At 36.0% G+C, this 15,745-nt stretch overlaps 1 protein-coding gene across 2 annotated transcripts in view; it reads right to left on the reverse strand.

Annotated features, from left to right (window-relative positions):
- The window catches only part of ATP6V1H (ATPase H+ transporting V1 subunit H), a 46,917-nt gene that overhangs the window by 13,339 nt on the left and 17,833 nt on the right, over positions 1–15,745 (reverse strand). For both annotated transcript variants that reach the window (XM_009085272.4, XM_050971109.1), the window contains exons 6-12: positions 13,858–13,962; positions 12,764–12,817; positions 10,487–10,584; positions 8,855–9,047; positions 5,579–5,757; positions 4,669–4,794; positions 2,317–2,418 (exon numbers count right to left, since the gene is read on the reverse strand). In XM_009085272.4, the coding sequence (XP_009083520.1) occupies positions 2,317–2,418; positions 4,669–4,794; positions 5,579–5,757; positions 8,855–9,047; positions 10,487–10,584; positions 12,764–12,817; positions 13,858–13,962 (857 nt within the window). The remainder of the gene's footprint in view (positions 1–2,316; positions 2,419–4,668; positions 4,795–5,578; positions 5,758–8,854; positions 9,048–10,486; positions 10,585–12,763; positions 12,818–13,857; positions 13,963–15,745) is intronic.

Consider the following 15,745-nt stretch of genomic DNA (forward strand, 5'->3'; position numbering starts at 1 on the left):
CAGTATCCAATTCACCTCTGCAATCTTCAAAGGCTAAGGGATGATCCAGTTAGGAATTCACAATAAACACTTTACAGAAACATAAGTATTTAGGACACCTGAATTTTTTCTCTTCTAAACCAAGGAACTGTATCCCTTCTTGAAGTGAGTCATGCAATGAGAGTGTGAAATACCAATCACACGTGGGAGCAGTATACAACTATGTACCAAAAAAACATAAGAAATGGATTATTATGCTGGAATGGACACATAATCCATAGGTATTTTAAGCTTTTAGTTAGTTCCAAAATTGCTGAAGTCATATTTGGTAAGAATATACTGGATCATAAATTAAATTCTTTAAAAGAAAGATTGAGACATTTCAGTTTGTTCAAAGGAATAGAAAGCTAAATAAGCCAAGTCTGTAAACAGAAAGCAGCTAAACTATTAGAATTTGAGATAAGAATGTGGGTTAGAACAGTATCTAGGACACTTTTTATTTGCTGATGACCACTTCTTTTGAAGGCTGGCACATTGCTGAATAGGCTTAACAGCCTGGGAGCTAAGTGGAGCTGCAGTCCTAACAGCTATACATTTTCCCAAGCACAGACAGAAGGATACAGGTCCTGTTCATCCACTCTGGTTTCATAGCTTTGGTCCAGCAATCACATGGCCATACTGGCCCACACATTCAGGTAAATGCATGCTAACTGTTTAAAGATTATGGCAAACATGTAATAAAATAATTTCATACAAAGAGCAGGTCAAAGCAGGAACAACCAGCATTAGCCAGTCCTCCAGGTTTGCCACTTGCAGCACTATTAGTTTCCACCTTACTGAAGCATATCCTCCCTCTCCTTCAAGTACCATTTCAGTTCTTACAGGACAACAAGGGCTGGAGTCAATATATCTTCCTAGCACACATATGGCCTGAAGTTTCAGTCTGTTGTCCATGATTCTACTACTATCAAGACAGCAGTCTGCACAAGAAGAGTTCATGAAATTCTCAACAAGGCTAGAAGGCTGTTCTCATCTTATCTATTGAGCTGGTTTTAGCTGAGGTAGTTAATTTTCCTCTTTGTACTAAAACCAGTGTTGATTTCATTATTGCTGAGCAGCATTCGCACTGCACCAGGGCCTTCTCTGCTCCTCACCCACCAGCAGGAGGGCTGGGGCTGCACAAGGACTTGGGACAGGACACAGCCATGGCACCTGACTCCAGCTGACCAAAGGGATATTCCATACCATATGGCAACATGCTCAGCACTTAAAACTGGGAGGAGGAGGAGGAAGAGGTGAACTATTCAAAGTGATGGTGTTTGTCTTCCCAAGCACCCATTACTCATGATGAAGACCTGCTTTCCCTGAGATGGCTGAACACCTGCCTGTTTGTGGGAAGCAGAGAATTAATTCCCTATTTTGCTTTACCTATTAAATTGTCTTTATCTCAACCCACTATTTTTTTCACTTTTACTTTTGTTTCTCTTCCCCCATTCTGCTGTAGAGAGAGCGAGTGGCTATATGGACCCTGAGTTGCCAGCTGGGGTTAAACCATGACATACATTAAATCCTGTGCAAAAACCAGGAACAGACTGCTTCTTTGCTAAAAATTAAGTCACATGTGCCTCTGTGTAAGTGATGAGCCAGTTTCCTGAAAAAACCAAAGGCTTCTTTCTGCTTCAGTGGTCTCTACCTTAGAGGTGCAATTACTCATCTTTGTTCACAGGTTTTTAAAGCAGGAAAATATAGCAATGTCCATGTGTATTTCAACAGCAATTTGAGCTTATAATGAACATGAAAGCTTTCACAAAAATGAGTATTTTTCTAGCTAAAACATGCTTAAATGGAAGAGTGAAAACTGAATCTGTGCATCACTGAAATTACACCAGCAATTGTTTGTGGAAAAAAATTTCTCTGTAGTCTTAAGTCACAAAACAATCTTTAGCATTGCTGGAGTAGTCCATGTCCACTCCAAGTCCAGTAATTACAGTCCAATTAGTCATAGAGAGGAAAAATTATATGTTGATTAAACTCTTGATAGTTCCTCCAACTTCTTCTGGTGCCTGGCTTCTGCTTTAGTCTAAACATTGTATTCAATACTTTAATCATTGGTTCCCTTCACAGTTAAGAGACATTGAAATCTATTAAGTCAAAGCTCCAGTTTGCAGTTTCGAATCCGATCTAGTTTGTGTTTCCTTATCTTCCCAATAAATAAAACTTAAGCATAACCTGCAATCCCTTTGTAGCATATTTTAATATAAATAAGCAGAAAGTGCCACAGGCACAGTACACACTCCAGCTACCTTCTAGGATAACAACATACTGGCATTTTCCTACCGTTTCCCACGGGGATAGTGTCGTACATACTCTCCCACATCATGAGCAGCTACAGCCAGCACCTGTGGATCATCAGAAACCTCCAGAAGTTTTGTCAGGATCCTAGGAAAGAATTTGAAACAATGAAGTCCCAGGCTTTGAGTTTTTTGGTTTTTGGTTGGTTTTTTTTTTTTTTTGGTTTTTGTTTGTTTGGTTGGTTGTTTTGGGGTTTTTTTGTTTGTTTTTTTCTGTTTGTTTGTTTTTTTTCTTTTCTTATTTGTGGATGGTTTTTTAATCAGTGATAACTTGAAATAACAAAGCCCATAAGTATAAAAATGCTTTTCAAGTCACCCAAACAGTAAAGCTGGAACTTTTTCCAAACAATGCAGTTGTTAACAAAATTGGGAACCTGGTCTAATTAACAGAATTATTTAAAGTATTCACTAGAGTCAGTTTAGTGAGCTACAAACACAAATACCTATATCCAAGGATTACAAAATGTCTCCTTTTTTTATACTTTGGCTTCAAAACCAACAGTCTGAGTTCTAGACAAACTTCATTAAAAAAGCAGTTCTTTCCTAACTCAAAGACTGAGATGAAAGCTATGCTCCTTGCAAATTACTCCAGTGCCACCTTATTTTCCTAGCATGCATAGAAACACAGAGCTGTTAGAAGCATAAAACAGCTTCTAAACTCTTAACACTGTCTGAATTTTTTAATTAAGTAGTTAAACCACCATTAGTGGAAAACAGCTACAACATTACAACACTGTTCTCTAGCCAGTAATGAGAAGGGAGGAAAATAACACAGATTATGAAGGTTAGGCACGGCTGAAAAGGTTAAACATAGAGATCACTGGAAAATTAGAGTACTCTATGCTTAGTGAGATGACAAATGTGTTCTAGTCAGACAAAGTTAGAAACAAGCTGAAATTGGTAGGTTAAAAATTCAACTGGAATTAAAAAAAGGAACATTCTGGTAAAATTCAATTACTATAGCCACTGCCTCCCTAGAGGCCAGAAAGTGACAGGAAAACCACTTCTCAATGAAAAGAACTCCTACTTTTGACAAGAAGAGGAAGCAGAAACTTGAACTGTAACACTAAGCAGAAGACACCAAAGAGCCATCTAACGATGTTTAACGAAATACAAGCCCAGCATCAAAGAGAGCAATAATAGCAGAAGGTATGAGAACAATTATTTTTAACAGTAGTGTGAAAGTATTAGCTTTAAAAAACTAATAAGCAGGCAAATAAGGAAAAATAAAATTATAATGCTCAAAGAAAATAAGGATTGTCTGTCAAATGCCTTACAAAGCAAAAAATGAAGTTCTGAGGTGCAAGAATCTCCCCATTATGTTGTGGTGGAGGGTTGGTGGGATTTTTGAGGATTGGTTTGTTTGGTTTGGTGTTGAGTTTTTGGGGGATTTTTTTGAGACTTGGGGGTGTGTCAAGAACTACTGAAGATCACTGTCTTTGTAGCAGCAGAAGCGCAAGAAATTAGGTCCCAGAATCAGGAGAAATAAATACAGCAAAACATTGTAATCACCACAGGAAATACTAAGCCTCAACATCAACTTCATGCCACAGTTGTCAGCATCTAAGATTTTTAAGTCTATAATCCTACATATTCAACAATATGCACTCAGGGAAGAATTTATCAGAATTTTTCTAAGGTGTCAGGCCAGCCGAAATGCACATAAATCTCAGGATCACCTTGCTCTTGCCATGTCTTCTAACATCTCACATGCTCCATTTGACCTCCTGATTTCTGTTAGATCTGGCACTTACTAGCAAGCCCTGAACTGAAAGAACACCATGTGTTATCAGTTAATGACAAGAGCCAGGCATCATTTCAGGACATAGTTTCATATGCCAGACAGCCAGTCCTTGACTGCAAATAAATATGAGCTCAGGTTCACTTCATCTAACAATCTATGTACTCCAAATACAGTCCCAACACAAAATACACACATTGCAAAATTTTTCATGGAAGAGTACCACAACTTTCAACTCCCAAATATGCAAGACAGGAGTTCATTACTCAGATCAACATCACCACACAACACAATCTAAGATTAAGATACAGTAAAAACATTTTTTTAATCAAATCAAACCTGCATGCAAGTTAGAGGAAATATCTTTAGTTTATCATAAATACATTTTCACCAGTAAAAGCAAATAAACAATTCTGGTTTTGAACACAGCAAACTACACATTCTAAAATAAGCAGGATGTTTTGCTTATCTAAAATAAGCAGGATGTTTTGCTTTCATTCCTGACTTTGTGTTAAAATGTAAAACTTTATTGGATTCTGGTTCATTTAAACACAGAAAACATTAAAGGATCACATTATTCAAGACTTGAAAACTTACTTGAGTAGTTCATAATTCTTCTCATTTAGTCTTACAGCATTCTCCCGCCAAAACTTCTCAGATTTATGCACAGGACTCCACTCCAGTCTTCCTGACTTGAGCTCAGAGCTGTATTCATCAAAGGAGCTGCAACACAAGACCTAAATGAGATATTGGCCAAGCTTCTACAACCACTTTGAACCATATGCCCAAGCGTGTCCCCAACAAAGCTGGAGCTCAAATTGCTGTGACACATTTGGAAGTCAGTGCTCTGCAGAGTATGAGAATTGTTCCCTGTTTCACCATTTGGTAACTAAGAAAATGCATGAGAGGCAAGAAGAAAAATTTGCTTTTAAACACAACCCACTATCTGCCCCAAAACTATTCCCAGAAAATAAATTTAAAAAAAAATTAAAAACCCAACCACACAAATGTAACATTTTGGAATTTAATTCTCTGTTTTTCTGGGTTTTTATGTTTTAACTTCCCCCATGAAGGATTTCGGTCTACCTTCCCTCCACTTAAATCTTTGACACTACCTACAGTATGCACTTCAGTTTAGGCACAAGACCAAGAACAAGGTAAACACTAGCAAAAACTTGAGTTAATCTGGACAGTTGAAATTATTCTAATCAGGTAGACTTCAGTTTTGACTGGAAATCCTTTAAGATCACTTTCGAGTCCTTTAACAATCTCTCAGTTACAAAGATCGCATATATAAATGAAAACTTGTTTTCTATTTATTTTCTTTTCAGCCTCTAAATACTGACATACAATTGGAAACTAACAACCAGCACATCTCTGTAATGCTCTCTCTCACTAAATAGCATTTACAGATCATAATTCTGTAGATATTTTAGCCTTACAAAAGAAAAAGTTCTACCAACATTCACCTAACTGCATTTTTTAAAGTGCACACTGCATAGCATACCTAAGGTCCTGCACGCTCTCACCAAGCTTGTCCAGTAGAAATTTGATATCTTCACTGATGTCTTCATCATCATATTTCTGCTGATCCAAATTCTCTAGCTGCTTTAAAACCTTACATTGAATCATGGCAAGAGCATATTCTTGGCGAGTTTCTCTCTCAGTAGATTTCTCTAACAAATTCTAGGGAAGTAAAGATGTATTTATTTTGTTTAAGAACAGACTACTTTGAAGCAAAGCATTATTTTAAAGAAATATTCTTAACTTTTTAAATTACTAAGTCACAAAATTGACCACTTCCTGAAATAATCTCTTTCTTTAATAACAGAAAGTACTAATTCACCTGTTTTTAATATTTTCCACATGAAACTGAGGTGACTACAAATACTATTCAAAGAAAAAAGGCAGGCTTATATCTCAAAGACCAGAACTTCCACCATAAACAGCCACTTTTATCTTGGATTATCATTTTAGTTTTCTGTGCAGCAGTAGCATGAGGCAGAGAGCCTTTAAAAAAAGTAACCTGAAGTCTTATTTCCAATTCAAAGTTACCATCTGGATTAGATCAGCTCTTTTCAAGTTTGGGAATATTCCAACTAGACATTTTTACTTAAACAGAAGCTTGTTGGTAGGATTGGAAGTATAAGCACAGAATGCAGTAGTCAAGTTCCAATATCATCTAGTCATTACATTTCTACTCCATTTTATCAGCTTTCAATTATATTTTTCAATCAGAGCTGGCCACCTGCACTTTTTGATAAAGCTGAAAACATGAATTTCATACAAAAGACAAAGTCCTTAATAAACAGAACAGGTATTCATATAAATAGGACTTAATGTCTGCCAGAAATAAGCAGTGAAACTATACAGAAGAAATTTGACTGCATGACTCTTGTCACTGAACTATTACACTTGAGGTTCTTTTATATCAGGCATCCTATTAGTTACTGAAGCAGAACACTGCAAATCAATTTTAAAACTTGAAAACTAAATATAAGTCCTCTTACTGCTTTTAATGGCCATATACAATTAGCTTTAATGTGCAGAAAAAAGGCACCCCAGTTTTTACTTCAGTAAGAGAACTAAAAGGTAATTCACAGAAAGAAATGCTAATTTACTTAAGAGTTAAAACTGCTAATTAGAGCAAATGAAAAAATAATGAACCTTAAATTAGACAATTCAAGGGGTTCCAGGAGCAGGTGGATAAAGGTTCCAAAGAACTCCTAGTTAAGCTAATTGCTAGCAGATGTGGAAGTTATTCCCAATATTATTACCTATCTCATACCATAGTGGGATGCTCAAGCTTTTCACAGTGAATTTGAAAGGGTATGTTAAAAAAGTAAAAACATAAATATATGACTATATAGAATGGATCAGTAAACTACGCAGTAATAAAAACCAAAATCTTGAGGTATAAGAATAGTTCTAGGCAGGAAACAGATGTAGAAGAGGATAAAAGTATGAAAAATGAGGGGATAAAATAATAGGTAGAGAAAACAGTAGATTCAAAGAGAGAGGAGTGTCCAATACTTGTTGCTTTATAGAAAAAATTATTACATTTGTAGTTATATACTTCAGGCAATAAACTTGACATAAAAGTGAAATATGTCAAATTAGGAGAAGTAGTAGACAGGACATCCAAGTTGCCAAGACTCACGAAGCACTTTCCATAATGCATAGACAGACAGCTAGAATCCATAATGCTAGAATCATCAAGCCTAGTCTTTTATTCAATTTCCTCCCCCCCTCCCAGAAACTGTGGCATCTCATACAGGAAAAGGACTACTTTTCCTCTGCTACCTAATTTTACTTCAGAACTCACAGCTCTGATATCTAATTTCTAATCTATTATGTTCTGGCCGCCAGTTAACAACTCATCTTCACGCCAACACGAGTCCTTAACGTTGGAGAAAGGAAACAGCTAAGTTACACTCCCCCAAGCTTGTATCAGAAACAACAACTTATTCTTTCTTAGCCTTAATTAAAAGAAAAATTAGCTTCATTTTTGTCTCCTCTTGCAAAACACAGTAGATCTAAGAACTAGCAATTATTTCTCCTATTTTTTAATGACCTCAGAATAGGAAGAAACTGGATATTAATTGCTGAGCTTCTCAGGTTCTTTTTCTCTTTTAATTTTTTTTCCAATTTGTCTTGCTATATGTCCCTGCTTAATCCTAACATCAAGATCTTTAAGAATACTACAACATCTAGAGAATAAGAATAGTAAAAATATAGTAAGAACATATAGTAAGAATAGCTCTTACTGAAGTTTTCATACCACTGTACTCCTTCAAGAAGACAAACAGCAGATTCTTATGATCTGGCTTATCCAGAAATATTTCAGTGGCAGATGTTTCCAGATAGAGAGGCAGTGTAAGCACTTTGATACAGCTTATCATTGCTAATCAGCAAATCAGTAAGCCACAATTTCCCTCTCCCCATTCTAATGTGCTTGCAACACCTACTATTAGAACATCCAGGAAAACAAACAGCTTCCAAAACCTGCATTTCATACTCAGGAATACCAAGTGCTGCTTGAAAACAGCATTACAAGTTGTTACAGCTTTCCTGTATTACTCACAAGATACTTGGCAAGCATGCACATAAAACTAGTAGCATCCATGAACCTAAAATGGTACTCTCACAGTAAAAACATCAAGCCTAGGTACTCAATTTTTTTCTAATTATCTCATATAGGACCAGGAATTTTCAGGTAACACAGACACAGTAAGTCAACTAATCACTCTTACATGGGTATTCTCATCTGCTTTTACAGAGCCACCAAGAAAAAATTTTTGGACTAGTAAATAAAAGTAAGTTCTCAGTTGGACTAACATATGCATTCAAAATAATACTCTGTTAATTAAAGCTTCATAAGGTAAAATTTATCAGCTATTAGTAACTGCAGGGTTTTGCAGTAGTACCAGTAAGAAATAAAAAAAGAGAAATCACTAGTGCCTGTGTTAACATTTCTTTTTTTAATCAAGCTTATTTTAAGAAGGCATTGAATAGCAAATATTTATTACTAGTAATAGACTTTATACTACCTCTAGCAAAAACTTAAGTTTACAAAAAGAAAAAAAAAAGACAAAAACCCAGCAAAAAAACCCCAAAAATTTTAACAAAAAACCACACCAAAAAAAAACCCCAAAAAACAGAGAGTTAAGCTTTCAATCAGCTTATTGATATGGTCCAGCAGAAATAACTGTTCATCAGTGACATTTGAAACCCAGGAATTTGTGAGGGAAGCACAGCACAACTGCATTTAACAGGTACTCACCCGAAATGCTGCGAGGATGATCCTGGTTACTTTCTCTTTGACAGATTCCTGAAGAATATCTGACAGCACAGGGACAATATTGTACCGACGAAGATATTCACACATTTGAGGGCTAAATGCCAGCAGCCACACACAGAAAATCATCTGATACTGCAGCTGAAAACCGCATTTGTTGCTCAAGACACCCATGATGCTAAAAAATTGACATAGTACACATTTAATTTTTAAATAGTGACTACATAGGTTGCATTGCTCCAATCTGAAATGCTAAAAGAAACGGTAACACAAATTTATTGGAAAGAGCTGCTGAGAATGAGCATACAACATACACTTCATAGTAACCTCCATCACTATTTATCATTGTATAAGCAGCTTGTTCAAAAAGCCATATTTTAAAGAGATGGTTTTTTTCCTCATTAGCCTTAAAGCCATAAAGCAACTTTTTACATTTGAACTGATGTGGTACTGTATCCATCTTCTGGTTCACCAAGACAGTTTTTCTACTGGTATGTTTAAAGCATTATTTGTCATTCTGAAAGAAACAGAAAAATTACAGCTACTCCTTCAGACTTAAGAAGAAATAAATGGAACAAAATCTACACAAATTGAACCTCATTCCTTAATTGTTCTTGTCCACAGGAGTGTCTGAAATGAACTGAAGTACTCATTATTTAACAGCAAGTTCTCAGAAAATGGCTCATAGATACAAATATACAAAGTACTGCTAGAAAAATAATAGCACCACAGATCTTCAAGAAGACATCATGCAGAAGGTTTGCTCAGATGAAGTTTTGAAATTTTATTAAGCAATTTACAGATCAATTTTGAAATAGATAACTCAATTTAAAATTTAAAAAAGAATCTACATTCAAAATCACTTATCAAGTTTAAGACCATTTCAAACATGGTGAAACACAGGATTATTGTAATGCTTTAATACTTGATTAAAAAGCTTCCTTGGTATCAAGCAGTGTCACCTTGACACACAGGAACATGACCTGAAATTTTACTTCACTAGGAATTTTGACTTTTCTCCATTTCAGTGTAAAGGGATATTTTTCATTAAAGTGAAAATTATGTACCAACCATCCCCAGTAGATGCATAGATGACAGAAAAATTATTTATAGGCAAGCATTTTTTAAATAAGATTAGTGCTAAAATCCTAGCCTAATGCAAAGCTATTTATTGGGAGAATTGGGTAAAAGAGTGACCTACTTGAAGCCGTATGTGGAAAAAAATTAGTCTTAGCCCTAGAAAATGTTTCTCCTTTCACTAATATTTTCAAGCAGAACAATTCCAAACTCAAAGACTAGGATGATTAGCAGAAACTCATTTTGTTAGTCCTTGCTCTACTAAAAAATATACAGAACATGTTCAGGTGAAGACAAATGGTTATATTTCTGTTCAGACACACACTTAAGCAGTTCTTCTTGAACAAGGAAGTTGCATCAGTGCCTCAAGAGTGCAAATTTCATTTTTCTATTTGACTCTGTTCATGTTTGAAAACAAATCTCTTTTGTAGGCAAACAGAACAGCTGTCTATAACAAGAGAGTTGTATTCCAATAAAAGGTCACTGGGGGATGTAATACTAAGTGCATGTATATCCATATCAATTGAAATAGGTGCTCACCAATTTACTCCATCTGCTTCTACCCATGCAAAGCGATATTCATTGACCCTGAGCATCAGCTGCAGACATCCAGCAACACACTGTACATACTGGGAACTCTGGGTGAAAAGAAGAACACTTCTTACCAGAAGAGTCAGGTAGTAAGAGCTGAAGTACAGTTTCCTTAATTAGGCTTTACTGGCATAAAAGGAGAGAGTTCTGAATATTAAAGAAGTGTTATGCAAGCAATACTACTTTACATTATCAGAATATTTGAACATGCCCTCCTTCAGTATCTATGAATGAAAGCTGTCTTCTGTTTGAATAAAGTTGCCAGAGCATGTTTTTCTCTCTTCTTACTCAATTGACAGCATTACCTTCACTAATACTAAACATATATTAATAAGATATGCTGCTGATAAAATGTTGATGCTTTTTTCCTCCCTATAAGCCTTTTCCTTGAAAGTCTCACAGTAGGTCACTCACATAATACAAGATCAAACCTTTCCAACATTTAAAGAGGCAAAGAAGTTAGGCAATCCCATATGAAAAGAAAGGAGGCAATAAACAGAATTGAAAATAAAGAGTTATTCATTCTGTGTCTCTCTTGAGAGATTTAAGTCCTTTATGTAAAAATTAAGTCTGTGCATCTGGGCTCAAATTATCTAGAACATCAATTTCCCTGTGAAAGCATTCATTTTCACACCCCGTGCAAATAAAACAGCTATAAACACACAGACAGCTCTCCCACTCCAAATAATGCATTAATTTATCTGGATCACCAACCCAGTGAACTTGAAGTTTTCTTTTAAAAGAGTGTCATAAAAGCATTGTCTTCCAACACCATTATAATTGAAACTTCTTAATAGATTCCAGTTCTCATTTCCTGTATAAAACGCTACAACTGCATCTCTAATTTACTCTGAAATTAGCCAGGACCTGCTTGAAAATCCTGCATAAGCTAGATCTGAAATCCGAACACTAACGAAGCTAAGACAATACTTACCCACTTTAATTATCCAAAACATATTTGCACTCTGCTGCTCTGGGTCCCTGCCATGGCACAGTACATCCATGCAGCGCCACAGTGCAATGAATACTGATTTCTGAGCACGTCAGAGGAGCTCATGGCTTCACAGTAAGTGCTGCTGTGTGCTGTAGAACTATATACTCTTTTATGGCTGTATGACAGAGGGCTGTCAGTCTAACGAGCCCTAACACTATGTGTCATCGGAGGAAGGAAACTTCATTTCCTCTCAAACCACGACACTATGAAACACAGATCTGCACATGAAATACTGAAATACTTCAACTTATATGCTCACGCCATTGTTTTATGCCCTACCCATAGTCATGAACAAGTCTCACTTCTTTTCTAGTTTAAACCCCAGATGGGATAATTTAAGAGATTTCTCCTCTACAGGAAGCTAACACTTTAAAGCCATGACTACACTTTGAAGAACAACAAATCCCAAGTTAAATCTTCTGAGAAACTGTGACCACTTTCAGGCTGCAAAACGAACAAAAGTCCAAACTGAATTGTACTCCACATTCAAGAACTATGATAAACTGCCTCATCATGCCACAACACCACAGAAAATCCAGTCAGGATGATCATTTGCATTTGTTATACTGCCACAGTTAATTTCCAAGCTCAGCAGCTCTTCAGCTACATGAAATTCAGTATTTAAAAAAATGTGGATGCCAAAAGGACAATCTGTTTTCCTCTGAATTCAAGCTATTCAGACATGAAAAGCTTACAGCTTTGAAAGCACTCCTGCAATTTCATGATACAGTGGTTTATGGGCAATATCAGCTTTAATATCTGATGTGCCCTTTTCTGAGCTCTGCATAGCACAACACCCAAAAGGGTCTCAGTTTCAGGTTTCTTCTACAAGTCCAACCACTCAATGGTAAACAAACAGTACTGAATCACAGAATCATTTGAGCTAGAAAAGACCTCTAAGATTACTAAGCCAGGAACTTAAAACTGTTTGAATATTAAATTAATTTTATATATTTTTTTCAAGTTTTAACAAAGAGAATCCTAGATACATCAACAGCTTTAACAAGACAAACTAACTTGTAAAATATACACTTCCACTGCCAATACTCTATGTGAAATGAAGTGTTTAAAAATACTTTTGTTTCTTGGCGCCATCACCTGGCACTCTGTTGTACAGTTCTGATTCCAAGTACTTCTTATCACTGGCACCAGAAGAGATCTGCACCTTAATCCGAGGAATGAACATCACCTGCCCAAAATAGCAGATTGACAGATTTCAAAGATATACTCACATCACTTGTGGAGACTGCTCCTGAATCCACAGAACCCCCTGTACCACGCAGTTTCTAAGAAAAAAAAAAAAAAATTAAAATCAGAGTTGTTCTTCACCCTTAAGGAACAGCTGTTACCAAGTTTCTTTCAGTTCTCCAATCTTTCTAGTCACAAAAAAAATTAGACTCTATTAGATATTTTCCTGCTTAATATATTACCGCCATATATAGTAGTTATTTCCCACACACACTTCATGTCTAGAAGAACAAGCTTGGAACTGATCTGGTACATGAACATTTTTAATTATTTAAGTGTGGATTTATTCAAGACATTTATTTATCTTAGAATTTGAAAATTGTACTCTTGCATCTTTCTGAATGAAATTTCAACTTTAAGATTCTCCTTCCAGAGGAAAAAATAAAATTCCTTATTAATAAGCTCAGTTTAGGAACCCATGAAAATATACAATCAACAAATCTACTGAATGTTTCTTGGCTCTCCAGAATCCACTTCTACTACAGCACTAAGAGGAATGAGTGACAAATCACCGTGTTTTGAAAGAAAAATGTCAAGAAATTAATGCAAAGGAGAATGATTCATCTTTGAAGGACAAGCCAGAAGTTAGTGGTTCAAACGGAGCCAATACTATAAAAACACTGTACAAGTAACTCGGAATTTATTCAGTTTCAAGACACAGGACTAAGAGTAAAGGCTTTGTACTACAGTAAACTGGAAAAAGGTTCTGATATTCAGTTTCTGTTGCCATGTTACTTTTCTTCCCAGCAAAAAACTCTGATAACCAAAATAGTAGAGGCAAGACAACAAACTGTTGTCTCATATTTTCTCAGTGTCCAGAAGAAAAAAGACAGTGCTAGCCAACAGAAAGGCAAAAATATTTATTATTAATTTACATTTCAAGGACTGGAGTAAAGCACTTAAAATACTAAGTTAAAAAGTAAGTGCTTGAATAAAGAACATTTAGCTTTAAAAATGACAAAGTAAAAATATCATTAAAAAAAAAAACATATACCTCTTGTTTGCATATTTATACATTCATATTCTTTAGAAAAGTTTCCAAAGTTACTATAAAGTTGAAACAAAAGCAGCTTTTTACCTGTGAACTAAGCTGAGTTTTAATCCAGTTGAAATAGTAATTCAAGTCACTACCTTCCATAAGCTCCCTCCCCCAAGCAGCCAGTTTGGCAATAATTCTTGCTGCCTGAAAAAGAATGCAATAAATCAATTTTTCAAACACAGCAATTTCAGAATTCAGTGAGAAGTTCTGTAAACTCTGGAAACCAGTTTTAGATAAAAGTTAGCCCCTTACAGAAATCTACCTGTTTTCTATGTAGGGGACTCTTCGTGCCTGTTATCAGTTACCTGTAGCTGCTGAAGTTCACAAGGCACTAATAAAGAACTCAGAAGGAGATGGAGGGAAGCTGTCAATGAGCTACTGCTGTAGGACACTACTAGAGTCAGAAATCAATCAAAAGCAAGACACTTGGTGGCCTAACACATGCAGGCTTGATTTAAGCAACTATGGCATATGCCAATACAAATGGTAACATGGTATTGAAGGTTTTTTGTACTTAAACTGAAGGAAGTCATCTTCAAGAAGGCAGAAGTTTGAAGCCCAGAAAAGTAAAATGGAAGGTACAATCTAAGAATGAAGTTCAAGAGTTAAACTGTGGTCAAGTTAGAAATTTCCATGATGCCTATGGCTTTAAGAATACTTTAACAAGAGTATATTTTTACATCAGACTTTCCAAATTATATTTGAAGTAAATCTACACTGCAGCCTGCAGTTAATTTGCAAAAGCATTTGAGCCAGCCTACATATAAAGAGACAGTGTAACCAAGAAATTACTGAAGCAGGGGTTCATTTGCATGCACACAGTTCCATGATGCAGTGAGGACACTATTCCAGCCACCTTTCCACCTTACTGCATTCACATGTGCAGCACCACCACCACTGATTGTAGAGGGATTACAAGTGTGAGTCTGGAACAACAATCGCTACACTAAAACTAAAGAAGATTAAGAAAATTAAGAAGATCCCCTTCTTAATGCAAGTAAGTCACCCTAAAAAAATCCCTCCAGCTTTAAAACACAAAATATCAGTTCTCTAGTCAACAATTCTCCTGAGTTAAAACTGCTACCCAGCCCCTGAGGGAGAGACCATTTATGCTTAGCAGAATTTGAGCCTACACTAAGGATAAGTATTTTTGTCTGCCTCGGGATATCTAATGATGTGGCATCGTAAAGCTTCCAGTGTGCACAGTAAGGAGAAAAATAAAATAAACCAAACAAAAAACACACAATCCTAAAATTTGGGTTTAAAAACATTCATACTTAAAAAAAAAAAAAAAAAACATGCACCATACTAAAAGGTATAATAAGGCAGTAAACTTAGTGGATCCACTTCACATAAGATTCTCTGTGTCTTGTTAAATTATTTGTATATTTTTGCAGTATCTAAAGAAGACAATATCTGATTAATACAAATCTGAGTAGAGAAATGCTGACCATCAAAATTTCTACACAATATGTTTAAAACCACTGTTCCAAGGAGACTAAATACTTTGCACTGCAAGAGTCTAAAAATTATGCTTTACCTGCCTATTTGGACAGTCAGCATTGTCTGACTGCTCAAACTGCAGTTTTGCAGGATGGATCTTCAGTAGCACTACCACCAAAAAAAAAAAAAAAAATCACAAAACAAACTGCATTGGCCAATAAAAAACCCCAGCAACCTCCTCCCTCAGCTATATCAAGAAAACTGATTCATATCCATGCAGTCAATCAGATTAAATAAATAAATAAATAAATCAAGCCTGACCTTTTCCTTGAGAACAAGCCAGCTCACTGTTCAAGTTGCAGTACCACCCCAAACACAGTTGCACTGGCCACACCCCAGGGCAAACAGCATGGCTTTCTCAGTGTCCTGGGATCCTTGCACTAGTTCTGCCCTCACAGCTTAATGCAGACCAGGTAGTGGCTCT

The sequence above is a fragment of the Serinus canaria genome, chromosome 2 (genome assembly GCF_022539315.1).
Source record: "Serinus canaria isolate serCan28SL12 chromosome 2, serCan2020, whole genome shotgun sequence".
In the NCBI taxonomy this organism is placed as follows: domain Eukaryota; kingdom Metazoa; phylum Chordata; class Aves; order Passeriformes; family Fringillidae; genus Serinus; species Serinus canaria.